The sequence below is a fragment of the Macaca nemestrina genome, chromosome 18 (genome assembly GCF_043159975.1).
Source record: "Macaca nemestrina isolate mMacNem1 chromosome 18, mMacNem.hap1, whole genome shotgun sequence".
Lineage (NCBI taxonomy): Eukaryota > Metazoa > Chordata > Mammalia > Primates > Cercopithecidae > Macaca > Macaca nemestrina.
In genome coordinates this window covers 86,349,647-86,375,992 of record NC_092142.1, presented here as the reverse complement: position 1 = coordinate 86,375,992, position 26,346 = coordinate 86,349,647, and the positions used below count along the sequence as shown (strand labels likewise).

Sequence of the window (26,346 nt, the reverse complement as noted above, 5' to 3'; positions counted from 1 at the left end):
TGTGACACAGAAGCCTCTTGTCACTGCGTTGTTCAGTGGGGTGCCGAGGCCAGCTCGTGGTATATCCTGAGAGCCTGCTGTTCACTTTCCAAGATTTTTTTTTTTTTTTTTTTTGAGACAGAGTTTCACTCTTGTTGCCCAGGCTGCAGTGCAATGGCGCGATCCCGGCTCACCACAACCTCCACCTCCCGGGTTCAAGCATTTCTCCTGCCTCAGCCTTCCGAGTAGCTGGGATTACAGGCATGTGCCACCACGCCCCGCCAAGTTTGTATTTTTAGTAGAGATGGGTTTCTCCATGTTGGAGAAACCTCAGGTGATCCACCTGCCTCGGTCTCCCACAGTGCTGGGATTATAGACGTGAGCCTCCACGCCTGGCCTCCAGGATTTTTTAAAGCCCACTGATGTTGCATTGGTGGCTGATGGTGGCATGTCGTCAACCATGGCGGGACATTTATGCTTTGTGGATCGGCAGATGACACAGATCAGGGGCTTCCCTGTCCTCACCAGTTGTCAGCCGTTTACCAGGCATCATAAGTGCAGCTCTGCCCCATCCTGTATGTGTACTTATCCCATGGATCCAGCTATGTGTGCTCTGCACCGTGTAAGACAGGCCTAGGATTTTTGCATATATTTTAAGAAAGTAAAAGGAAAAAGATGATAGTCTTTTATATTGTCCATATTATTTACTATTTCCACTGCTCTTCATTTTATCCTGAAAATTGGAATTTCCATCTGGTCTCATTTCCCGTCAGCCTGAAAAACTTCCTTTCACATTTCTTTCAGTGCAGTTCTGCTGACAGTGGATTTTAGTTTTCATTTATCTGAAAATATCTTTGTTTTGCCTTCATTCTGGCTAATTATGGAACTCTTCATTGAGAGTTTTTGTTTTAACTTTAACAATGTCAATTTGCTATATTCTGGCTCTTGTTTTCCTAATGAAAAGTCCTCTAGCATTTGTGTCGCCGTATGCCATGGGCCATTTTTCTCTGGCTGCTTTGAAGATTTTCTCTTTATCTTTGGTTTGGAATGGTTTGTCTATGATGTGCCTTGGTGTAATTTTATTTCTTGTTTACTGAACTGCTTGTGTCTGAGCTTATGCTTTTCACTACAACATAAACGTTTCAGGCAGTATTAGAGTATTCTTTCTTCCTCATTCTCCTTCTCTTCTCCATCTGAGAGTCTAGTTTTGATGTATGAGAAACCTTTGGTCTTGCCCCACAAATCTGAGCTGAAACTCAGTTCATTATTCAAATTCTTTTCTCTCTGTCCCTCAGACGGGACATTTTCTTTTTATCTGTCTTCAAGCTCTTGTACCCTTCTGTCATTTTCAGTCTGCTGGAACACCAAGCTAATGGATGTTTTCATACCAGACACTGTATTTTTAGTTTTAGAATTTCTATATGGTTCTTTTTTATAATTTCTGTTTCTCTGTGGAGTTTCTATCCATTCACTTATTGTGAGCATTTTTGTTTTTACATCTTTGAACATCATTATAATAGCTGCTTTCAAATCCTGGTCTGCCAGTTTCAGCATGGGGGTCACTTAGGGCTGGCGTCCATTCATCGCACTTTCTCGAGTATTCCTCACGTTTCCCTGTTGTTATGAATGTCTAATTTTAGATTGTGCCGTTGTGCGTGATTATAGTTTCCAGCTTTTCTCGTGTTCTGAAGAGTGTTGTTTCTCTCTTGCAACAGGCAATATTGTTTGGACAAGGTCGAGGCTTCTGCTGCTGGGGTGGGCAGCAGATGGAGGTGCCTTAGTCCTTAGACTGCACCAGCTGTGTGAAGCCGGCCTTCCACCCGTGGCTGGGGCAGCAGGTGTATGGTGGGCACGTGCAGAGCCTGGGCTTTGTCTGGGAGGCTCTCCTTGGTGGGCAGCTGCGCTCATCCCAGCCCTATCCCCTCTTCCCAGGGCCGGGCACTGACGGGGGCACTGACGGGGCCTGCCCTCGGGTGAAAGGCACAAACCTGCACCCTCCCGTATTCTGCGGCCTTCCTCCAGGTTCTGCCTGCTCTCACTACTCTCCAGTGACTTCAGAGGGGTGTTTTGTTCTGTAAATACATTTTTTCCTAGGATTTTTCTTTGTTATTTGTGGAATAGGAGCTGTTGCCATGACTGGGGCCCAGCAGGCCCAGGTCATGCCACATGCCCTTAGTTGGGCTCTGCGTGAGTGCCGCTCGCTCCCAAGCATGGCTTTGTCCCCCAGGAGCCCCCACTTCCTTCCAGCAGGTGGCTTTGCTGGAGGTTGTCACAGGTCAGGACTCCATTTCCAGCTTGTTCAGACGCCAATCTGCCCCTCTCTTCCACCTCCCCTCCCAGGCTGGGTCCACTCCTCTGTTGAGGGAGACAGGTGCTTGGCATCCTCCTCTGTGTTCAGTCTTCTCTCCTTTCTCAGGGCCCCCGAGGTATCTCCACTTGGGTGTGGGCACACATGTGCACTTGGGCCGCCTGAGCCCTCCTCCCTGTCACCACACAGCCACGCTGCCGGAAGGCATGGGGCTTCACTGTTTCTTTCACTTCAGCACCTGCACCACTCACCCCAGCCTCAGCATCTGCACCTCCGTGAAGCTGCTCTCACGGAGGGTCATGAGGGGCTCTTCAGTTGACAAGCAAGGTAGGTGCTTTCAGAGCTCACTACCTTTTCCTGGCATTTGTGACTGCCCCGCCCCAAACTCCATCCTCCCTTGGCTGCTTCTGTTTTTTTAAAATTGTGAAACGTCATCCCTGTGAAGCCGGTGGGCTCCATTAAATCGGTTTCCTGAGAACACCCTTGCCTGGCTTTCGCCTTGCCTCTCTGTTTCCTTTGAAATTCCCTCTTCTCGTGTCCCTCAAAGGCTAGTGGTTCTGATAGCGCTCTTCTGTACCCTGCTTTACGCTTTCCCTGAGCCATCTTACCTGAGCCTGTTCTGCAGCCACTGTCCCTCTCTCCGTAGCTTTCAGCTCTGAGTTCAGCTGAGACGCTTGCAGACTCCAAGTCCTTGTCAGCCACTGGTAACGTGAATATTTTCACCCATGCAGCCAGTGGGTACACAGTTGCCTGCCCAGCATGGAGCTGCCAGCTCCTGCATGCCCTCGACATGGTTCCAATATTTGTGATTGATCCCAGCAATCGAGTGCTTAGAGCAGAAACCTGGAAGTCCAAGGCAGCTTCTCTCCCACGTGGTGGCTCTGGCCCTGCGAGGCTGTCACCGTTTCTTCCCCATCATCTGGGCCTCCATCTTATCTGTCACTTCATGTGTCCCTCTGTCTTTGGCCTTGCCCCTCTTCAGACTGTCTGTCTAGCAGGGACCAGTCCAGTACACCCTGCGTCACTGCACGCCCCTGCTTACGGCTTGTCCGTGGTGGCTCAGGGACGCTGCAGTCAGCCCACACTTGCCCAGCCCCGCGCCGTGCAGGGAGAGCCGGGATTCCTTTTGCTCAGGCGAGGACATGCGGCTTTGAGGGGTGAAATAACTGCCCAGGCTCATGAGCTAGAAAGTATCACATTTCAAACCAAGACATCTGAATGCAGCGGACCTGCAGGATTTCTTTTCCATGTTCACTGTGGTGTCACCAGCCAGGGAGCTGCTGCCTCTGTGTGACCTTCCTTCCCCATATCAGCTTCTGACACTCCCCTTCCGCTCCGAGGCAGACAGCACTGTCCTGCTCCCGGGCCCTGACTGCAGCATCCCTCTGCCCAGAATAGACCCTGCCCTTGAAGCCTAGCGCAGCGTCACTTCTTTGAACTTTTTCTTTCTTTTTTTTTTTTTTTTTTTTGAGACGGAGTCTCGCTCTGTAGCCCAGGCTGGAGTGCGGTGGCCGGATCTCAGCTCACTGCAAGCTCCGCCTCCCGGGTTCACGCCATTCTCCGGCCTCAGCCTCCAGAGTAGCTGGGACTACAGGCGCCCGCCACCTCGCCCGGCTAGTTTTTTGTATTTCTTTAGTAGAGACGGGGTTTCACCGTGTTCGCCAGGATGGTCTCGATCTCCTGACCTCGTGATCCGCCCGTCTCGGCCTCCCAAAGTGCTGGGATTACAGGCTTGAGCCACCGCGCCCGGCCAAACCTTTTCATTTTTATATCACTTATGGCTGGCGCTGCGCTTAGAGCATACTAATGCCGAGCAGAATGTTTACCTTAATATGTAAATAAGTGACATTCCTAGGGCCCCTAAATTCAAGTGCCACATCACTAATCGTTAAAAATGGAAATTTGGGTGCGGTAGCTCACGCCTATAATCCCAGCACTTCGGGAGGCCGAGTTGAGTGGATCACCTGAGGTCAGGAGTTTGAGACCAGCCTGACCAACATGGTGAAACCCCATCTCTACTTAAAATATAAAAATTAGCCAGGTGTGGGAGCCCACGCGCCTGTAATATCAGCCACTTGGGAGGCCGAGACAGGAGAGTTGCTTGAATCCGGGAGGTGACGGTTGTAGTGAGCCAGGATCACACCATTGCGCTCCAGCCTGGGCAACAAGAGCAAAATTCTATCTCAAAAAAAAAGGCTGGGCGCGGTGTCTCACGCCTGTAATCCTAGCACTTTGGGAGGCCGAGGTGGGCGGATCACCTGAGGTCACGAGTTTGAGACCATCCTGGCTAACATGGTGAAACCCCATTTCTACTAAAAATATAAAAAATTAGCTGGGCATGGTGGCACGCACCTGTAACCCCAGCTACTCGGGAGGCTAAGGCAGGAGAATCGCTTGAACCCAGGAGGTGGAGGTTGCTGTGAGCCGAGATCGTGCCATTACAGTCCAGCTTGGGCAACAAGAGCAAAACTCCATCTCAACAAAAAAAAGGAAAGGGTGTTCATTTCCTGTTTTTGCTACTTTAAAAATATTATCAGGCGCGGTGGCTTATGCACTTTGGGAGGCCGAGGCAGGCAGATTACCTGAGCTCAGGAGTTCCACACGAGCCTGGGCAACATGGTGAAAACCCTTCTCTACAAAAAATACAAAAATTAGCCAGGCGTGGTGGCGCACGCCTATAATCCCAGCTACTCAGGAGACTGAGGCAGGAGGACTGCTTGAGCCTGGCAGGTGGAGGTTGCGATAAGCCAAGATCATGCCATTATACTCCAGTCTGGGCAACAGGAGTGAAAGCCTGTCTCCAAAAAAAAAAAAAAAAAAGAGAATCTATTGTCTGCTTTATGTTTTACCAGTTTTTCACTACTATTGTTTCTCTTTGTGAAGAACAAATGAAATTAACGCAATGTAGCTAGATAATAAAAAACCAAAGAAAAAATAAATTATATCATGTTCTTAAGTATAACATGGTATGTCCTAAAAAGATGTAGGGAAGAAGCAGCAGTTTCATCAGTGTGATAGTGAATGTTCAAATTCTAACAACAGCTAAAAGAAGTAATGCTTCTAAAAATTATCCCATTAACATAGACAAGTAAAGTGAGAAAGTAAGTTGATATTTTAGGAAAATTATTATTTAACTGCTAGTCTTAAGAATACAGTTTTCCAATTTTTAAGTGAAAACTGGCTTTTGGTAATAAAATTTTAAAGCAGGAAGTATCTGGTGTGATTGTGGTACAGCTCTTAGTTCAGGTGTGAAGACATTTGGTTGTATTGTATAGAAGTTAGAAGAAGGGGTGTCTGCTGGAAAACAATCCTGGTTCTTTTTCTCTCTTTTTTTTTTCTTTTCTTTCTTTCTTTTCTTTTTTCTTTTCTTTTTCTTTTCTTTTTTTTTTTTTTTGAGACAGGCTCTCACTCTGTTGTCCAGGCTGGAGTGCAGTGCCTCAGTTTTTCAGCTCACTGCAGCCTCGACCTCTGGGGTCCTCCTGCCTCAGCCTCCCGAGTAACTGAGACCACAGGCGCACACCACCATGCCCAGCTAACTTTCATGTTTTTTGTAGAGACAGGGTTTTGGCATGTTGGCCAGGCTGGTCTTGAACTCCTGGGCTTAAGCCATCGACCCACCTCAGCCTCCCAAAGTGCTGGGATCACAAGTGTGAGCCCCACGCCTGGCTTATGCCAGGTCATTTTTTAAACTCTCCCCTCTACTATAAATACTCCCTTTACTGTGATTTTTTAAGCATAATTTTGGTAATTATTGAAGTGGTTTCTTATTATTGAGAATGTAGATTAAACCACTTAATAAAGATACCTTGAAAGCAAATTAAAGAAAGACATTTGGCAGAAAACTACTGGATTTTTTCTCTAGGTCTCTGTCGACCTAAAGAGAAAGGGATTGGGGTTTGCTCTCTTGGTGGCGTTGCTGAGTTAGTGGGGGTCTGTCGCTGCACCTGTGCTGCTGAGTGTTCCTCTCTCTTCCTTCGTGATCTTGGATGGAGGGCCTAGGAGCCCAGGAACCATGGTGCCCTTTCCCCTGCCCCGTGCCCCTCACCCTCTCTTCCCTGCATCTATCCCTTCCTACTTCTCTTCATAGTTTTAGGGATAGGAACGTTAAAGTGTGTGCAATTATTTTTGTAAGGTTTTGTTCTAGAGAAAGGATGTAAGGAAGCTTGTAAAGACAGACCACAACAGGGTTAAGAGACGCCTGGGATGTGTTGGTCAGCCACAGCTGTGTTAACAGCCGACCAGCAGAGCTCAGGAGCACCCAAGATGAGCGCCTTCCTCATGGATGAGCCAGCATGGGCTGGCTGCTGTCAGCTGGGCTATGCTGTTCAGGTCATAGTGGCTGGGGTGGCTCTGACTCAGGTGTCCCTCATCCTCCTTGAACTGGTGACCAAGGGCACGTGGGAGCCATGAGGATTCGTAAGGCTGAGCTTGGGCTGGCACACGGTCATTTCTGCCTCTTTGTGATGTCCACAGCGAGTCTCATGGCCACACCCCTGAATTCAAGGATAGGAAAGTCTGCACCACCGTAAGCCAGCCACAACATGGGTTGCAGTGTGACGAAGGGTAAAGAACTGTGGCAGAGAATTCAGACTACTGCAAAGTACACAGATAATTCAGAGAACAGAGGCTGATCATTTTGATAAGTATCCTACTTAGGGAAACTCCAGTTAACATTCTCCGGGAGGTTGAGGGGATATTGCATTTGTCGAGTGAAAGCTGGGTGCCATGATAAAAGAAAAAATGAAGACCAAGAAAGAGTTGTTGGGATGTAAACGTGACCGCCAGAACAGAACATTCAGTAGTGTTCGAGGATTGCTGAACGTGGAGGTACAAGGTAGAGAGAAGGTGAGTGGTGCAGACGGGCAGCCAAGCTCGGCCTCTGAAACTCAGGGTGTCTGGAAGAGAAGATGAAAGGAAGGAGCGCATTCAGTACACATGGGCAGAAAACGGCCTCGTGAGTCTTCCCTTGAAAGGGCAGACCGAGTGCTGAGAAAGGGGAGTTGAAAACACCCACATGGAGTCACATTGTTGTTTCTGATAAGGGATCAAGAAATGATCTTACACATTTTCAAAGGAGAACAACAAAACAGATCTCACCTGTGAAGAAACCAGAATCAGGCTAACTTGGACTTGCTGTTTGCAACAGTGGATGCCAGAGGACTGTGGAAAGTCAAGTTTTGAATGAAAGTTATTTTCATTAAGAATAATTCAAAACATTTCAGATTTTGGAGCATTTTGGATTTCAGATTTTCGGATTAGGAATACAACCTGTATATGGAAATGGAAGCAGTTAATGATTGTGAAGAATATTATCTTCCTATAGAAGAGTGGTATGCATTCCGAACAGTAGATTATACATATATTAATGCAATTAGGTTTTTTCCACCAACAGAAGAAAGAAAGGCAGTTAACTCCAGAGGACTCATACCTTCATGCTTATATACACAGATTGTCCAGGGATGCCATTATTCAAGTCACCAGTCGTCAGGGAAATACACAGCAAAGCCACGGGAGAGTATCATTTCTATTCACCGGGGTGATGAAAGTCAGAAGGACAAAATAGCAAATGTTAGGATCAGAAGCAGCTAGAGCTTTCATCCACAGCTGATAGGAGGATAAAATGCTACAACCATTAAGAAAACAGTTTGGCATTTCTTATGAAGTGATGAATGTATCTTATATTCCTGCAGTTCTCGTCCTAGGGAATTTATCCCAAAGAAATGAAAGGGTATGTCCACACCAGCACTTGTAGATGAAGGCTTATAGCAGCTTATGCATAATAGCCACAAACTGGACACAACCCAGATGTCTATGAGTGGGAGAATATGGATAAACAAACTGTGGTGTATTTATACAAGGGAAGAGAACTCAGTCATTTTCAAAACTAATACATGTAACCGCATAGGAATCTCAAAAATACAGTGTTGAATGAAAGCGGGACCCATGTATGGTCCTGTTTATATGATGTTCGAGACTTTTTGGAGAATTGAAAAGCACTGCGTCTTGATTCAAGGATTAGTGATCACATGGGTATATGAATTTACCCAAACTTGCTGAGTTGTACACTTCAGATCTCTGCATTTTGCTCTATGTGAATTTTGCCTGAAATTAAAAAAAAAAAAAAAAAAAACACCTGACCCCTTGCCGTTTCACACAGACCCTTTGCAGTCTGGCTGGTCTCCCGGCTGCCTGCTCTGTTCCCCCGGCCCAAAATATGTGTGGGTGGAGGGGTGAGGTCTGTTTCTTCCCCATCTTTAAGAATGTGTATATGTCTTTTAAGACTCTGCCCCAAAAGAGCTTTACTGGAATGTCTTTTCCTAGTGTGTTGGCAGAATTCTGTTTTCCTCTTGAGTCTTAGATGACGTTATATGTATTTTGAATGTGAAAATTCTCACGTGGTATTTGTTACTAAATTGTCTTCCCGTAGAGAATGTCGGTTTGCTGGCTGGGCACAGTGGCTCACACCTGTAATCCCAGCACTTTGGGAGGCCAGGTCAGGTGGATCACCTGAGGTCAGGAGTTCGAGACCAGCCTGGCCAACATGGCAAAACCCCATCTCTACTAAGAATACAAAAAAAACTAACCAGGCATGGTGGTGCGTGCCTGTAATCCCAGCTACTCAGGAGGCTGAGACAAGAGAATCGCTTGAACCTGGGAGGTGGAGGTTGCAGTGAACCAAGATCATGCCACTGCGTTCCAGCCTGGGTGGCACAGCGAAACTCTGTCTCAAAACAAAAAGAAAAAAAAGAAAAAAAAGTCAAGTTTGCTGACCTCGGCTATAAACCAAGGAAAGCAAAGCCACTTTGTCATCATCTCATTTGCTCAAAAGGTAGAGTTTGTTGTCAGCATTTCCACTGACACTCTGATTCAGGAGCTGGCAAACTTTTTCCGTAAAGGGCCAGGTGATTCATGTTTTTGTGTTTGTGGGTCATGTATAGTCTCTGTCTCATAATTTTTGTTTTTGAGAACGAGTCTCCCTCTGTTGCCCAGGCTAGAGTGCAGTGGTGCAATTTCAGCTCACTGTAACCTCCGCCTTACAGGTTCAAGTGATTCTCTCACCTCAGCCTCCTGAATAGCTGAGATTACAGGTGTGTGCCACCACTCCCAGCTAATTTTTGTATTTTTAGTAGAGACGAGGTTTTGCCATGTTGACCAGGCTGGTCTCAAATTTCTGACCTCAAGTGATCCACCTGCCTCGGTCTCCCAAAGTGCTGGGATTACAGGCATGAGCCACCGCGCCTTGCCAATTTTAAAAAAAAATAACTCTTTTTTTTTTTGAGACAGAGTTTCGCTCTTATTGCCCAGGCTGGAGTGCAGTGGCACAGTCTTGGCTCACTGCAACCTCCACCTCCTGGGTTCAAGTGATTCTTCTGCCTCAGCCTCCCAAATAGCTGGGACTACAGGCATGTGCCACCACACCTAGCTAATTTTGTATTTTTAGTAGAAATGGGGTTTTATCATGTTGTCTAGGCTTGTCTCAAACTCCTGACCTTAGGTGATCCACCCACCTCAGCCTCCCAAAGTGCTGGGATTACAGGCATGAGCCACTGCACCCAGCCTTAAAATAACTCTTTAAAAAGGAATGTAAAAGCCATTCTTAACTCTCAGGGGATATAGTTTGCCAACCTCTCTTATTTACATTTTGTTGTTGTTGTGTTGTTTGTCTTTGAGAGGGAGTTTCGCTCTTATTGCCCAGGCTGGAGTGCGATGGCGTGATCTTGACTCACTGCGACCTCCACCTCCTGGGTTCAAGTGATTCTCCTGCCTCAGCCTCCTAAGTAGCTGGGAGTACAGGTGTGCACTACCATGCCCAGCTAATTTCTGTATTTTTAGGAGAGATGGAGTTTCACCATGTTGGCCAGGCTGGTCTTGAACTCCTGACCTCAGGTGATCTGCTCACGTTGGCCTCCCAAAGTGCTGGGATTACAGACATGAGCCACCGTGTCCAGCCAAAATTGTTTAAAATTTAAGAAAAATACTGTTGATGTTTGGAGTAAGGAGTATCTAAAAATATTTTTTAAATCAATTGATTGGGAAGATAAGAGGCCTAGAAAAATAAGATAAAATAAGTTGATTTCTAAACATCTTGCATAATTATATAGAACCTTTTTTAATTAAAAAATTAGTTTTCCTTCAACAATTATCATTTAATTAAAATTTGGCATCAAAAGAGACACTACAACCCTGTTCTGGAAAAATGTTTGTGATATGCTCTGATTTTGCCCTGGTCTTCAGTTCTTGGCCAGATGGTCAGCATGTGTGTTTCTCGGGTCAGCACGTCATCACATAGTTGCAGCGGCTGAGCCCACACGCCGTGGCTTGAGGGACTATCTGGTAATAAAATATCAAAGGAAACTTCAAAGGAACATCTGATCACATGGTGGCCTGTTAAATCCTATACCAAGTAATTCCTGAAGATTTGGAAGAATGGATTATGATCTTTCAGAGTAAAAACAAAATACAGGAAGATAACACAGCAATCATAATTAACTAGAAAAAAATAAATTCAAACTCTCCAACCAAAAAACTAAGAAGCACTGACAGACAGTGCCTTTCTTCTGATGGTACACACTGAGGGAATAGATCAACGTCTTTAAATATGGTTCAGTTCAGGCCAGGTGCAGTGGCTCACGCCTGTAATCCCGGCACTTTGGGAGGCTGAAGTGGGCGAATCATGAGGTCAAGAGATCAAGACCATCCTGGTCAACATGGTGAAACCCTGTCTCTACTAAAAATACAAAAATTAGCTGCTTTGGAGCTGGAGGCAGGAGAATCGCTTGAACCCGGGAGGCGGAGGTTGCAGTGAGCTGAGATAACACCACTGCACTGCAGCCTGGCGACAGAGCGAGACTCCATCTCAAAAAAAAAAAAAAAAGGTTATTTTGAAAAACAGAATTACAAATTTACAGAAAAGCTGTAACTACAATATAAAGAACTTTCCTGAAACATTGGGAGTGAATTGTGGGTCTGATCCCCCAACATCCCCAAATCTTGATCATGTGTTTTCTGCAAACAATGGCTTTCTCGTCCATCACCACACAGTACAGCCATCAAGATCAGGACGTTGGCACTGAGATGTCACCACCCTCTAATTCTCAGGCTTATTCCCATTCCGGCCATTGTCCCAGTAATGCCTTTTATACCCAGAGGGTCAAGTTCTGAATCCCAGGGTGCATTTGGCCTCCTTTGTGTCCTTCAGTAGCTGCTCCTCCGTCGTTCCCGACCCGGATACTTCAGAAGATTATGAACCACTAATTCTGCCAACCATCCCTCAATCTGGGTTTGTTCGATGCTTCTCTTGACTTGATTCAGGCTGTACATCTTTGCCAGGAACACGCTACGCTGCTCTCGCTGTGTCCCGTCGGGTGGTACAAGCTCTCAATTTGTTCCGTTACTGATGACAGTCACTTTATTAATTTTCATGCTGTCTGCCAGGATTCTCCTGTGTAAAAATTACTTTCCAACTAGATAAATAGTCTGTTTCTTATCAGACTTTCAGCTTAATCATTTATTTAAGTTTGTATGGGATTATTGTTTCCTGTTTTATTCAGTGAGTTATAATCTATTACTGTCATTACTCTGATGTTGAAGCTGTACCAAATTTGGCTGGTGGGAGCCCCTGAAAACTGATGTTTTGTGTCTTTTTAATACGTCCCATCATTCTATGAGCACTTCCTTGCTTTCTGGCACAACAAGATGTTCAAGGCTCAGCTTTCTCTCCCCTAGCCCTGAAATCAACAATTTGTAAGGGCCTTGGTTCATTTAGTGGGAAATGGGTTTTAGAAGCCAAAATCTGATGCGATGTGTGTGCCCTGCTAATGGAGTGTGGCTGCTCCCAGGCCTTCTCACTGACAGTCTAGCACCGCAGAGCCCTTTCTAGTTTTTTCCTTTTCTTTCTTTCTTTCTTTTTTTTTTGTGACAGAGTCTCACTCTATCACCCAGGCTGGAGTACAGTGATGTGGCTCACTGTAATATCTGCCTCCCAGGTTCAGGTGATTCTCATGCCTCAGCCTCCTGAAGAACTGGGACTACAGGCATGGGCCATCACACCCAGTTAATTTTTGTATTTTTAGTAGAGATTGGGTTTCCCCATTTTGGCCAGGCTGGTCTTGAACTCCTGGTCTCAAGTGATCTGCCTGCCTCAGCCTCCCAAAATGCTGGGATTATAGGCATGAGCTACAGCTCCTGGCTTTTTTGTTTTTTATTTTTGAGATAATATCTCACTCTATCACCCAGGCTAGAGTGCAGTGGTGTGATCACTGCTCATTGCATCCTTGAACTCCTGGGCTCAAGGAATCCCCCAGTCTTGGCCTCCTGAGTAGCTGGGGCTACAGGTGTGCACCACCATGTGCAGCTAATTTTTTAAATTTTTAGTAGAAACAGGGTCTCACTATGTTGCCCAGGCTGGTCTCTAACTTCTGAGCTCAGGCAGTTCTTCTGCCTTGGCCTCCCAGAGTGCCGGAATTACAGGTGTGAGCCACCATGCCAGGCCACTGTCAGCATCTTTTAAATTTACTGATCCCAACTCAGCTGACTTACCTGGTAGCAAATAAAAGGCTCACTGGACAATTCCTGCATTGATAAAAAGCTGCCCACTTAAAAAAAAAAAAAATTAGGTTTCTTGGAAGCAGCAGTGTTTTCTCATTGAATCTTTTGTAGAGCCATCAGTGACTCCAGTCTGCCTGGACCCCACTTACCAGTGCCGGTGAGAGGTAGAAACCCAGCCACCATCCAGGCCTCTGCCCTTCTGGTCACAGTTGTCTTAGGAATTATATCCGCGTGCATCGAAAGCTGCTTGGGACCATGTTAATATTTTTGTTTTCAATCTTCTCAAACCTATTTTGAACAATTCAAAAGCAGAATAGACTGCTTTTATATTACCCAGATATTTCCCATTTCTCTTGCTTTTCTTTCATTCCTGATGGTCCAAGTTTCCTTCCAGTTCATTTTCCTTCTGTTAGAAGAACTTTAGCAGTTCTTTCAGAGCAGGCCTGACAAACAGTCCTCTCAGTTTTCCTCCATCTGAGGGTGTCTTATTTCGCCTTCACTGGATGTAGAATTATAGTTGGTAGTTATTTGCCTTCAGTACTTTAAAATATGATTCTGCTCTCTTCTGGCCTTCGTGGTGTCTGATGAGAAATTCCCAGTCATTTGAATGGTTTTCTCCTGCGAGGTAATGTATTGTTTTTGATTGCTTTCAAGATTTTTTTGTCTTTGGATTTTAGCATTGTGATTATGATGTGTGTGGGTGTTGATTTCTTTGGGCTTGTCTTGTTTGGATAAGCTCATTGAGCTTCTTGTACATAGGCTTATGTCTCTCACCAAATTTGGGACTTTTTCAGCCATTCTCCCACTCCTAAAGTTTAAATTTTTTTTTTTTTCTAATTTTTTATTTGGTTCTTTACATCTGAATTTGCACAGGCTTTCCGTCTGTCTGTGCGTCTCAAGAGTGTGTGCCCCTTCCTGTTGGGGCATTGTGACTGTAACTGCTTTGGTATCTTTGGTAGTTCTAGCATCTGTGTCATCTCAGTGTTGGGATCTGTTGATTTTCTTGAATAGTATGATACGAGACTCTGACTCATCTTTAATCCTACAGAGCATGGTGATGTTTTTGGTTTGGAGCAGTTGACCTGGTTGGGTTCTGACAGCAAGTTCTGTGCAGCCTTCTGTGGGGTGTGGCTGTGGTGCCAGCTCCATTTTCCGAGCTTTGGCGGTGCCGTTTGGCCTCGTCCTTCGGGGGCATTGCTTTGCCGTCCAGGCTGAGACTGGTGGAGGTGTGCTCTGCAGCCGAGAGTCTTACATGGGCAGCCCCGGGGTGAACGCGCCAACAACGTCACAGTGTTGCTCCCCTGAAATCCTCCCTCTCTACTGTCCTTCTGTCCTTCCAGTTCCCAAGGGCTCCCCTTTTTGGTCCTCCATCCGGAAAGCTAGAGCTTTAACCCTCTCTGCTGTGCACTTCAGTGACCATCCCCATCTTTGTGGGAGGACAGAGAGAAGAAAAGGCAGTGAGGAGGTGTCACCCCACCTGGAATCACAGCCCCCACATCAGAGAGGAACGTCTCCCTTGCAGGAGCTTTTGTTGCTGCTCCCTCTTACCTGGAGCCAGAGTCTCCCAACACTATGTTTCCATAGATCATCTTTAGTTCAGTTTCCCTGAAACACAGGTTGGCCCCAAAAACGTAAGAGGAAAGCCGTAACAACTTTACCTAAGAGTGCCCTTTTAATGCATTAGAATATATGGCTATTTATTGATGAATTATTTTTAATCTCCGAGTCGTCAATTGTACCTTTAAGAAAAACATCTTTTCCTGTGATAAGGCCCCTAACTTTATTTGCTAAAATCAGAGTTCTAGTTCAGATTTTGTTTTGTGTTCTGACTCTGGAGGCACAAATGGAGTAACACCGGTATGTTTATGTTGGAGAGGAGCTTTGTGTTGCCTTTCAAACTTGAATCTGATAGAACTACAGATTTAAACAATAAACATGAATGGGAGATAAGGAAAATCAAAGATGAAAACAGAGAAATGCCGAGCGCGGTGGCTCAAGCCTGTAATCCCAGCACTTTGGGAGGCCGAGACGGGTGGATCACGAGGTCAGGAGATCGAGACCATCCTGGCTGACACGGTGAAACCCCGTCTCTACTAAAAAATACAAAAAACTAGCCGGGCGAGGTGGCGGGCGCCTGTAATCCCAGCTACTCGGGAGGCTGAGGCAGGAGAATGGCGTGAACCCGGGAGGCGGAGCTTGCAGTGAGCTGAGATCCGGCCACTGCACTCCAGCCTGGGCGGCAGAGCAAGACTCCGTCTCAAAAAAAAAAAAAAAAAAAAAGAAAACAGAGAAATGGACTTAATAAAAGATTTTTGTACGTAAATACTTCTTCTGACCCCAAGACAAAGCCAGGAAAGATGAAGCATATTTTCTACGATTTGAAATTAAGATAATGTAGGTGACTCTATTAGTAATCAGCTTGAGTATTTATATGAAAGTGTATGGGAGGCCGGGCGCGGTGGCCCACGCCTGTAATTCCAGCACTTTGGGAGGCCGAGGCTGGTGGATCACAAGGTCAGGAGGTAGAGACCATCCTGGCTAACACGGTGAAACCCTGTCTCTACTAAAAATACAAAAAATTAGCTGGACGTCATGGCGGGCACCTGTAGTCCCAGCTACTCGGGAGGCTGAGGCAGGAGAATGGCGTGAACCCAGGAGGCGGAACTTGCAGTGAGCTGAGATCGCACCACTGCACCCCATCCTGGGGTACAGAGCAAGACTCTATCTCAAAAAAAAAAAAGAGAAAAGAAAGTGTATGGGAACAGTCACATATATATTATAGCAGATAGAAGGCTGACTTTGGAGTATTTCTATGCTTTCATCTGAAAATGAAGGGCTGGGCCGGGCGTGAAGGTGCAGGCCTGTAATCCCAGCACTTTGGGAGGCCAAAGCAGGCAGATCACTTGAGTCCAGGAGTTCCAGACCAGCTTGGGTGACATGGCGAAACCCCGTGTCTACAAAAAAAAAATACAAAAATCGTCTGGGCATGGTGATGCATGGCTGTAAACCCAGCTGCTCAGAAGGCTGAGGTGGGTGGATCACTTGAACCCAGGAGTTCGAGGCTGCAGTGAGCCAAGATCATACCACTGCACTTCAGCCTGGGTGACAGAGTGAGACCCTGTCAAAAAGAAAATGAAGGGCATTTTGTTGTGAGGAATTGGTTTATGGATAGTCTGGGATGTGGCCAGTGTCCTCTGGATACTTCCCTGTTCGGTGCCTTCCTGAAACGTGTTGCAAATTCTGTTTTATAAAATGTCTGGTCTCTTTGTCTAAAACTTTAGAATCACCTGGGCACAGTGGCTCATGCCTGTAATCTCAGCACTTTGGGAGGTCAGGGTGTGTGGATCACTTGAGGTTAGGAGTTCGAGACCAGCCTGACCAACATGGCAAAACCCTGTCTCTACTAAAAATGCAAAAATTAGCTGGGCGTGGTGGTGTGCACCTATAATCCCAGTTACTGGGTAGGCTGAGGCACAAGAATTGCTTGAACTCAGGAGGTGGAGGTTGCAGTGAGCTGAGATTGTGCCACTGCACTCCAGCCTGGGTGACAGAGCAAAGCTCTGTCTTTAAAAAATAATTATAAACATAAAAGCATACTGTTGCATGCATTTCAGTCAGTGAATTCAAAGTGGCCTGTTAGGCGAGGCACAGTGGCTTTCACCTGTAGTCTTGGCTGTGTGGAAAGCTGAGGCAGGAAGATTGTTGGAGCCCTGGAGTTTGAGTGCAGCCTGGGTAACAGCCAGGACCCATCTCTAAAATAAACTTTTAAAAATGCTTGTCAGTAGCATAAAATTGTGTGGGAAAATGTTTGGTTCCTTTTAATTAAAGGATGTAGAGAGCTGCTGGTAGACAGCAAAATAATCTACAGCTATTGTGCTGATTGTCCTGAGGTTTGATTTACCAACCTAGTCATTGTAGAATGATATGTAAGATACAGAATTTATGTGGTTACCTGTATTTTGACTTTGGAACATTTTAATCATCCTCTGAGATCTTGTTTGTTTAAATTGTATGTGGTTCTTTAATGTAACTTGTAAGATGTATTTATTTTCTATGGATATCTCATAGTTATACATATATCTTTTGGGTTGGAGGTACATGAGATATTTTGATATATGTATATAATGTGTAGTGATCAAATCAGAGTAACTGAGGTGTCTATCTCAAGCTTTAATCTTTTTATTTTTATTTTTTAATTTATAGGAATATCATAGGTTTTTGATTCAGTTTTGCTTTACTTGGGAAATCGCACTTGGTCATTAAGGCAAAATGCCAAATGAGAGACTGCTTAGCAGAGTGAGGAGTGAGAACTTGTGGCCAGGTGCGGTGGCTCACGCCTGTAATCCCAGCGCTTTGGGAGGCTGAGGTGGGCGGATCACAGGGTCAGAAGATTGAGACCAGCCTGGCCAACTAGTGAAACCCCCCATCACTACTAAAAATACAAAAATTAGCTGGGTGTGGTGGCGGGTGCCTGTAGTCCCAGCTGCTCAGGAGGCTGAGGCAGGAGAATGAACCCAGGAGGCGGAGCTTGCAGTGAGCCAAGATTGCACCACTGCACTCTAGCCTGGGCGACAGAGCGAGACTCCCTCTCAAAAAAAAAAAAAAAAAAGTACTTGTATGAGCGTCGTCCTTTCTCCCAGGCTGTTGGGAATCCTATAAAGAGAATTCCATAATCCATACCCAGGCACTTCAGAAAGGAAACTGAGTTAGTAATATTCATGGCTTGTCTTAGCTCGTTTAAATAGCAATACATTGGTAAATTTAGCTCCTAGGTTTTTGAGTCCCCTACAAACCAGAAGTACATCTTAACCAAATAATACAGTTTGCTTATTAGTAACAAAGGTGAGGCAGGACACTTTGCTTCTGGAGCCATAGGCTCCTTAGAGATAAATCAGTTGTATTTCGGGGACTCCTCTGTAGGGCCCTCTCCTGTTCCTCAGTAGCAGGAAGAAGACCAGGGCAGTGCTAACGGTGGGCCTGGGCCCCGTGTGAATGCCCCAACTGGGAAGAAGACCGGGCCAGTGCTGACTGTGGACCCAGGCCCCGTGTGAATGCCCCAACAGGGCCCTTTATTTTTTGGGAATTTTATCTCTTTATACTTATTAGGGCCATTTTCTGTTTTTATTCATATACAAACTATTGGTCCTTTTAAACTAGTATCCCCATTTACAAATGAGGAAGCAGACACAAAACTGACTTTAGTTACTGAATGAATATTCGAACTTAGGTCTTGGGAGGCATCATTCCGTCTCCTTCCCGTGTGTCGTTAACTGTGACATTAACTGTGAGATGCTACTGTCTGGAAAACTTTCTCTGTACCTAAAAAAGTAAACGCATTGCCCACAAAACTAACATGCTGCTTTTTATTGGTTATAGTTTTACTGAAAAAGCCCTTTAGGCTGGGCGTGGTGGCTCACGCCTGTAATCCCAGCACTTTGGGAGGCCGAGGCGGGTGGATCACAAGGTCAGGAGATCGAGGCCATCCTGGCTGACATGGTGAAACCCCGTCTCTACTAAAAATACAAAAAATGAGCCGGGTGTGGTGGCGGGCGCTTGTTGTCCCAGGTACTCGGGAGGCTGAGGCAGGAGAATGGTGTGAACCCGGGAGGCGGAGCTTGCAGTGAGCCGAGATCATGCCGTTGGACTCTAGCCTGGGCAACAGAGGAAGACTCCATCTCAAAAAAAAAAAGAAAAAGAAAAAGCCCTTTAAGACTTGGCTGCAGAGTTTCATAGTATCATTCTTGTACAGGCATAGAAAGGAAAATACGCAAATAAATGAGGTAAGGTGCTCCTGCAGTTGATGCACAGTCCAGGTCCTGTGCATCCCGTCCAGCCGGCTGGGTCGAGGCGTCCATGCCTCGTGTGCAGTGGGCTCTGTGTGCCATGCACTGCGGCGTCACCGCAGCATCGGAGCACGCGCCTGGTCATTGTTTTGGGGTTTTTCCTAAGCTACTGTACCTGTTTTTAAGCTACTGTACCTGGTTGCTGGCTCTTTCCTCATTTTCTCCATAGGTGGCAGGCTGTCACAACCGTGTTATTCCTGTCACATGGCCAGCAGCAGGTGTGAGATATCCCTGGCATTTGATTGTAGAGGTATTGAAGTGTAAAAGGAAAAAATCAGAAACTGTTCACCTTGGCATCGAAACACCACAGTGTGGTGCAGTTGGACCAAAGGGAGGCCTGACTTCCAACATCACCGTTCTTACTCCAGCTTCCCCCTTTTCAGTTACATTAGAGTACTGGTTTCTAAATGCTACTAGGTATTGATGCAGTTACGAAATGATAGTCTATGTGATTATACATTTTATCGAAGGTGGTGTGATGTAACTTGTAAGACTTGGGGAAAATGCCTATTGTGTACCTGGAATGAGAAAAGAAGAAAGGTTTGAACAGACATTTCAGAGGGAAAAGTACGTCATCCTTTGTGTTCTTATTTCAGAAGGAGGGCGCAGGCCTGGCCCAGCCTCGGGTCCCTTTGCCCCAGCCCTGTTTGTGCCCACACAGGCCTGCCTGGGTGCGGTGCTGATCAGCCTCAGTGCTCCAGGAGAGCCTCCTCATGGCTTTGGCTGCCGTGCGCTGTGGCCGAATCGCCATGCACGCCGAACACTTTCTTCATGGAGGCTTTCTGGCCAGTGCGGATCCTGTCTTCGTAGTCCCTCTGGCTCTGCTGTCTCCTGTCAGGTGATTGGGTGCTGTTTGCCCCTGAATTTTTTTTTTTTTTTTTTGAGATGGAATTTCACTCTTGTTGCCCAGGCTGGAGTACAGTGGCATGAATCTCGGCTCACCACCACCTCTGCCTCCTGGGGTCAAGCCGTTCTCCTGCCTCAGCCTCCCAAGTAACTGGAATTAACAGGCATACACCACCATGCCCGGCTAATTTTGTATTTTTACTAGAGATGGGGTTTCTCCATGTTGGTCAGGCTGTTCTTGAACTCCTGACCTCAGGTGATCCACCTGCCTCAGCCTCCCAAAGTGCTGGGATTATAGGCATGAGCCACCGCGCCTGGCCGCCCGTGAATTTATCTAGCCTTTTGCTTACGCTCCACAGAAGGCAGTGGGGTGACCAGGGAGGGAGGGGAAGGCAGCCACACTGGGGGCAGACTGGAAGTGGGTTGTAATGAGTGTCTGTGTGCAGATAGGTATTCGCTTTGAGATGGCAAAACCACATTACAGAAATGTGGGGAAAAGCTGCTCTTCACTTCGCCACCGTACACAGCTGTTCCCATCACTTTCGATCGTTTAGTTTTAGTGTTTTCATTTCCATTTTAAACAAAACTGTCATCATGTTATGCATAGAATTTGTAATTTTCTACTTAATATCTAAGCCTTTTTTCTCTTTTTAAGTTCTGGGGTACGTGTGCAGGATGTGCAGGTTGTTACATAGGTAAATGTATGCCGTGGTGGGTTGCTGCACCCATCAACCCGTCACTTAGGCATAAGCCTGGCATGCGTAAGCTCTATAAGCCTTTTTTCTTGTTGTGGTTCTTAGAATCACGATCTGTAATGGCTCCAGAGTTGAGAGCGTGCTTAAATCCTTCCTGACCTTAACTCAGGCTGGTCACCCAGCCCCCGCACTAGCCCAGCCCCTCACTCCTTGTGCCTGGTCTTCCCTCTCTCCCAGGCTCCTCTTCTCAGCCTTCAGAGCCCATGGAGCACACGGGGTCCAGGGCAGGAGTAGAGGGAGCCTCGCTGTGTCCCTCCTGGGCCCGGGGCTGCCCTGGCCGGGGGCGGCCACTGTCCAGGCTGGCCATTCTGCAGAGGGATGCGCCAGCATTTGGGGCCTAGACTTGGAAATGCCTCTTTTATTTGAAAACAGCTGAATAACATTCATCTGCTTTTCCCATTTTCCTGTCCAGATACGAGATATGAGTGAGTCACTTCCTACTCTCAGTCCAGATGGGGGTTTTTTCTTTTTACTTTTTTCATAAACCCTCATATTATTCAGTCCTGGGACATGAGGTACACATGGTGTCTGTGGCCAGGGAGAATGCTGACTACGTGTTTCTGTATTCATTGACACTGTATGTTGTTTAAAAAAGTAAAATATATGGATTAGAGTGATGTCATTGTGGGAAGTTTTAGAAGCACTGCTTTAGAAAAACATAAAAGCTATGTATTTGCTGACAGTCTGAGGAAGTCAGGCAGGAACAGCGTGTAGTTTCACTGAGTGAACATCAGCAGGACTGTGCAGCCTCTAAATGTGCTGTGCTCTTTGTTTTGCCAGAAAGGAAATAAACATTTGTATTTTTTATAGTAATTCCTTCCTGTGAGGTGCTATTTTAAGCTTAAAGAACTCTAAGCCGAGTGGACTCCCACATCTGTGAGATGCATGAGGGTCCCCGGCGGAGCAGGTGGTGCTGCTGGGAGGGCAGCACCCGCTGCCTTGTGCTCCACCACCCTTGAAGCACCTGCAGGGTGACCTGGGATGTGGCTGGGTGTTCATGGCACATGCTGGGGGAGCGAGCGAGGATGGTTGGTTCAGCTCAGGGTTGGCCGGCTCATTCTGCAGAGACACAGGGAGTCAGTGTCATTGGCTCCGGGAGCAGAGTGGTGTCTGGCACAGCTCCTCAGCCGTGGCATCATGGGGCGGCCACAGAGGACATGCAGATGGGGGCGTGGTGGAGGCCCACAGAGCTACTCGCGGACAGGCGGGTGTTGGTTTAGACAGCGCTGTCTGGGAGCACACCGCCCAGCGTGGCAGCCACTAGCCTCCTGTGGCTGCAGAACCCTCAGCATGGTTCTTCAGGAAACTGGGGGTTGAACGTTTAATTTTATTCTTTCCTTTTTTTTTTTGAGACGGAGTCTCGCTCTGTCGCCCAGGCTGGAGTGCAGTGGCGCGATCTTGGCTCACTGCAAGCTCCGCCTCCCGGGTTCCCGCCGTTCTCCTGCCTCAGCCTCCCGAGTAGCTGGGACTACAGGCGCTGCCACCACGCCCGGCTAGTTTTTTGTATTTTTAGTAGAGGTGGGGTTTCACCGTGTTAGCCAGGATGGTCTTGATCTCCTGACCTGGTGATTCGCCCTCCTCGGCCTCCCAGAGTGCTGGGATTACAGGCGTGAGCCACTGCACCCAGCCAATTTTATTCATTCTTAATTAACTTGTCACGGGTGATTTGGGCTGTGCAGGCTTAGAACCATCCCCAGAGTGTGTGCACAGAGCAGGTCCTTCTCTAGGGGAGGTTCGTGTATGTTAGGAGAAGAAGTTGTGTGGCCAAAAAATGTGGGGAATCGTTTAAAAAATTATTAGGTACTGTAGGACTTCTCAGAGTCCTTAATATTCTAATGTACATTGACAGTTCACAAGGAGTTTCTGAGATTTTTTTTCCCCAAAAAACTTTTGTTTTTTAGGGACGAAGTCTCACTCTGTTGCCCGGGCTGGAGCGCAATGGCGCGATCTCGGCTCACTGCAACCTCTGCCTCCCGGGTTCAAGCGATTCTCCTGCCACAGCCTCCCAAGTAGCTGGGATTACAGGCGCCTGCCACTATGCCCAGCTAATTTTTTGTATTTTTAGTAGAGACAGGGATTCACCATACTGGCTAGGCTGCTCTTGATCTCGTGACCTTGTGATTCGCCTGCCTCGGCCCCGCAGAGTGCTGGGATACCAGGCGTGAATCACTGCTCTCAGCTGCCCCAAAAAGCTTTTTGGCCATACAGGTTTTTGAGGTGGCCGTGACCTTGTGTGAGCACTGGCGTCCGTGGAGAGGGCTCTGGAGAACGTTGGTGCGGGAGACCAGGAGGTCTTTGGGTGCCGGCAGGAAGTGTCACATTCACAGTTCTGAGAAGTTGTGTTGAGTATTTCACATGGGACAAAGTTAGAGTCTACAAATTAGCAGACATCCCGGTCGCACACGGCCAGGTGGCCTCTAGACCCAGCGAAGGCTGGTGGAGGAAGGCGGGAGAATGCTCCCGTAGCCTCTTTCCCAGTTGTGTGTGAAGCTGCGGCATGGGGCTCCTGGCGCCCGGGAAGTGTGGAAGCTGGCAGAGCCGGGTGTGCTGGGTAGCGAGAAGCATCAGCGCTGGATCGGCAGGGCAGGCCTGCCTTGATACGGCTGAGTCGGAAACTACAGCACGTTCCATACGCGGCTGTTTTGTTTTAAGCAGATATTTGGGCTCATTTAAAAATGGTGCTTAAAACCTAATTGTATCATCTTATTTTTGATGAGAAAAACACGCACCAGTGTATGGGAAAACGGGATGAGTAGGCTGATGCCTTCCGGGCTGCCTGGTGAGGCCTCTCGTCCCTGTCGCCGCCCATCCTGTGCAGCTTCATTCACTGCAGCCTGGTTCTGCTTTGAGACAGTGCTCTCTATCTTCCTGATTCCCCCAGGACTGCTGTTCTGGTCTCCTCATCCTTGCCCTCACAGAGAAGGATGAGAATGAATTCTGTTGAAAAGAAAGGCCAGGCATGGTGGCTCACGCCAGCAGTTCGGGAGGCTGAGGCGGGTGGATCACCTGAGGTCAGGAGTTTGAGACCAACCTGGCCAACATGACAAAACCTCTTCTCTTCTAAAATTACAAAAATCAGCCAGGCATGGTGGTGTGTGCGCCTGTAATACCAGCTACTGGGGAGGCTGAGGCACGAGAATCGCTTGAACCCAGGAGGCAGAGAGGTTGCAGTGAGCCGCCGAGACAGAGTAAGACTCTGTCTCAAAAAAAAAAAAAAAAGAAAAAAAGAAAAAGAAAGAAAAGAAAATACATGGAAGAGGCTCCCAGGTAACTGTGTTCTTGGGGAAATATTGTCTAAAACAGTCACAATTGAAAATGCTGAGCATTAGCTTTTCAGAAGTTGGGACAGATTCATAACGGTTTTGAGGGTGAACCCGGGAGGCTGCACAGATACTCAGTTGTAGCTGCATCTGGGCTCTTGCTGGGTCCATAAACGTATGTCATACTCTGGAGTTGTTTCCTGCCCTTCCATTGCCAGATGTGGCTTTGCTTTCCCTGCTTTCTGTTGCAAACCTGCCCTGCATCGGTGCTGCCGCCCGCCTTCCTCTCTGGGCTCTGGTTCTAGGTGAGGCACCACTGAAGTGACAGGACAGCCTGGGCGCTGAGAACCTTATTTTGAACACTGCTAAATATCAAATGCTAAATAATCATGTATATACTTCAAGCTCTTATTTCATTTTTGTTTTTTGTTTTACTTTTACAGTGAGTGTTGAAAAGATAGACCTGAAGGGATTATCACACACAAAAAATGACAGAAATGTTGAATGTTCCTTTGAGGTAAGATGCTAAGTTTTTTTCCCCTCTCTCCTGTAAGGGTAGGAAGGAAACACTTATCCTGGAGATGCTTTTCTTTACCTAGCTAAGGCTGTGCCTTGTGCAAAGCCCTGTGCCGGTGCTGTATAGGAAGCTGGCTCTGGGCTCGGGGTGGGCCGTCTCCAGGGTGGGGGTTGTTGGCTGCGCGGCCTCTACAGGCGGGAAGGGTGGGAGCTCGGGCAGGGCCTGGGGTTGTCATTTGAGGTGTGAATGGTGCATACCTCACAGGGCTCTAGCAGAACTGGATGAGGCAGCCTGCAGAGCAACGCACACAGAACCCGGGTCCATGGTGCCTGTGGAGACTGGTGATGAAAGCTCCTTGGTCTGGACAGGGAACACTCCTTAAACTGACATGCTTAGCTGCTGGGGGCTGGTCACTGAAGTTGGGTACCACAAAGAATCAGGAGAGTTGAACAGTGTTGTGTTTCCGGGGGACCCCCGGTGACCAGGGTCGAGACGGCCAGAAGCCCATTTCCCTCTCACAGCAGGGCGTGCAGGAGGCCACCCCGCTCCCTGGTCGCTGTGCCCCATCAGAACCTCAGGGTGCCCTTAGGGGTACAGGCCTCCTCTGGCTACTCTGACTTCCCTAGGATGTTGACCTCTGCTCCCAGCCCGAAGTGGCAGCCAGGACACCAGTCCTCATGTGTTCATCCTGGGCAGCAGGATGCAGGAGGAGGAAAGGCAGACTCGAAATCTTTCTCTTAAGGAACATTCCTGATAGCAGCCTCTAGACACTTCACTTACATTTTGTTGGCCAGATTTACTTTCTTGGTCCCACCTGGATGCCTAAGTGGCTGGGAAGTGTGTCCCGGCTGACGGTGCCCAGCTCCCAGTCAGGGTTCTGTTAGGACCCCTGGCAGGGGCACATTCTCCTTGGACCACGTGTGCGTCGAGTACTGACGGCGTCACTGGAGAGTGCTCTCCAGGCAGAACTCCTGTGAGCATCTGGCATGATCCGCCTGTGCAGCTTACTGATTTTTTGAAGAGTGTGGCTACACCAAAATACTTTAAACCTGTTTTCCACTAAAGGGACAAGTCTCCACTTGGTTTGGCAGACTGTGTTGTGACAAGCAGTTGTTACGCTGTGCGTTTTTCCTTTGAAAATGTAAGGAAAATCCTTAGCTGCTGAGGTTTGGAGGGTGCTGGCGCCTGTGATGGTAGTGCCAGAGTCTCGGCACCCACAGAGTACCTGGGTCTCATGTCGTACAGCCCAGGTGGAGCCCAGGGAAAGACGACAGGGACTCTCTGAGTGCCTTGGAACCCAGCAGAAGTCCCAGTGACCCTAGGTATTAGCTGACATTTTCAGTGGTTGCGAGTGACACCTTCCTTCATTCCTTGCATTGCGGTGTCAGGCCTCTTCAGATACTGGTGGGGACTGTGCCCTGAAGAAGGTGCTGTGCACGGAGCTGTCTTTGCATGTGGTCGTAACACAGTGGGCTTCAGTTTGCTCCCAATCCTTAGTCCAGTTATTTGTGGTGAGGAAATCAGAAGTCAGGTCCACACAGTGTAAGGTGTGGGAACTTCATACAGCCTGACCGGCCAAAGCCTTGCTTTGCTCTTCTCTCTTCTCTTCTCTTTTTTCTTTTTTCTCTCTCTCTCTTTTCTTTCTTGCTTTCTTACTTGCTTGCTTTCTTTCAACAGTATCTTGTTCTGTCACCAGGCTGGAGTGCAGTGGCATGATCTTGGTTCACTACAGCCTCGACCTCCTGGGCTTAAGCAGTTCCCTCACCTTAGCCTCCCAGTAGCTGGGACCACAGGCACATGCCACCACACCCAAGCTAATTTTTGTACTTTTGTGGAGATGGGGTTTTACCATGTTGCTCAGGCTGGTCTCGAACTCCCTAGCTCAAGCTGTCTGCCCGCCTCAGCCTCGCAAAGTGCTGGGATTACAGGCATGAACCATCACACCTGGCCATATTTTTCTATTTTAGAAATCAAGTTGATTCTGAAGGTTTGCGGGGCACAGTGGCTCACACCTGTAATCCCAGCACTTTGGGAGGCCAAGGTGGGTGGATCACGTGGGGTCAGGAGTTCAAGACCAGCCTGGCCAACATGGTGAAACCCCGTCTCTACTAAAAATACAAAAATTAGCCAGGCGTGGTGGTGGGCACCTATAGTCCCAGCTACTCAGGAGGCTGAGGCCGGGGAATCGCTTGAACCCAGGAGGCAGAGGTTGCAGTGAGCTGAGATTGCACCACTGTACTCCAGCCTTGACAACAAAGCGAGACTCCATCTCAAAAAAAAAAAAAAAAAA

At 47.5% G+C, this 26,346-nt stretch overlaps 1 protein-coding gene across 3 annotated transcripts in view; it reads left to right on the top strand.

Moving 5' to 3' along the window:
- Positions 1 to 26,346, top strand: part of LOC105488816 (zinc finger CCHC-type containing 14) — an 86,327-nt gene that overhangs the window by 38,843 nt on the left and 21,138 nt on the right. For all 3 annotated transcript variants that reach the window (XM_011753255.3, XM_011753254.3, XM_071085070.1), the window contains exon 3: positions 23,983 to 24,056. In XM_011753255.3, coding sequence (XP_011751557.2) covers positions 23,983 to 24,056 — 74 coding nt within the window. The remainder of the gene's footprint in view (positions 1 to 23,982; positions 24,057 to 26,346) is intronic.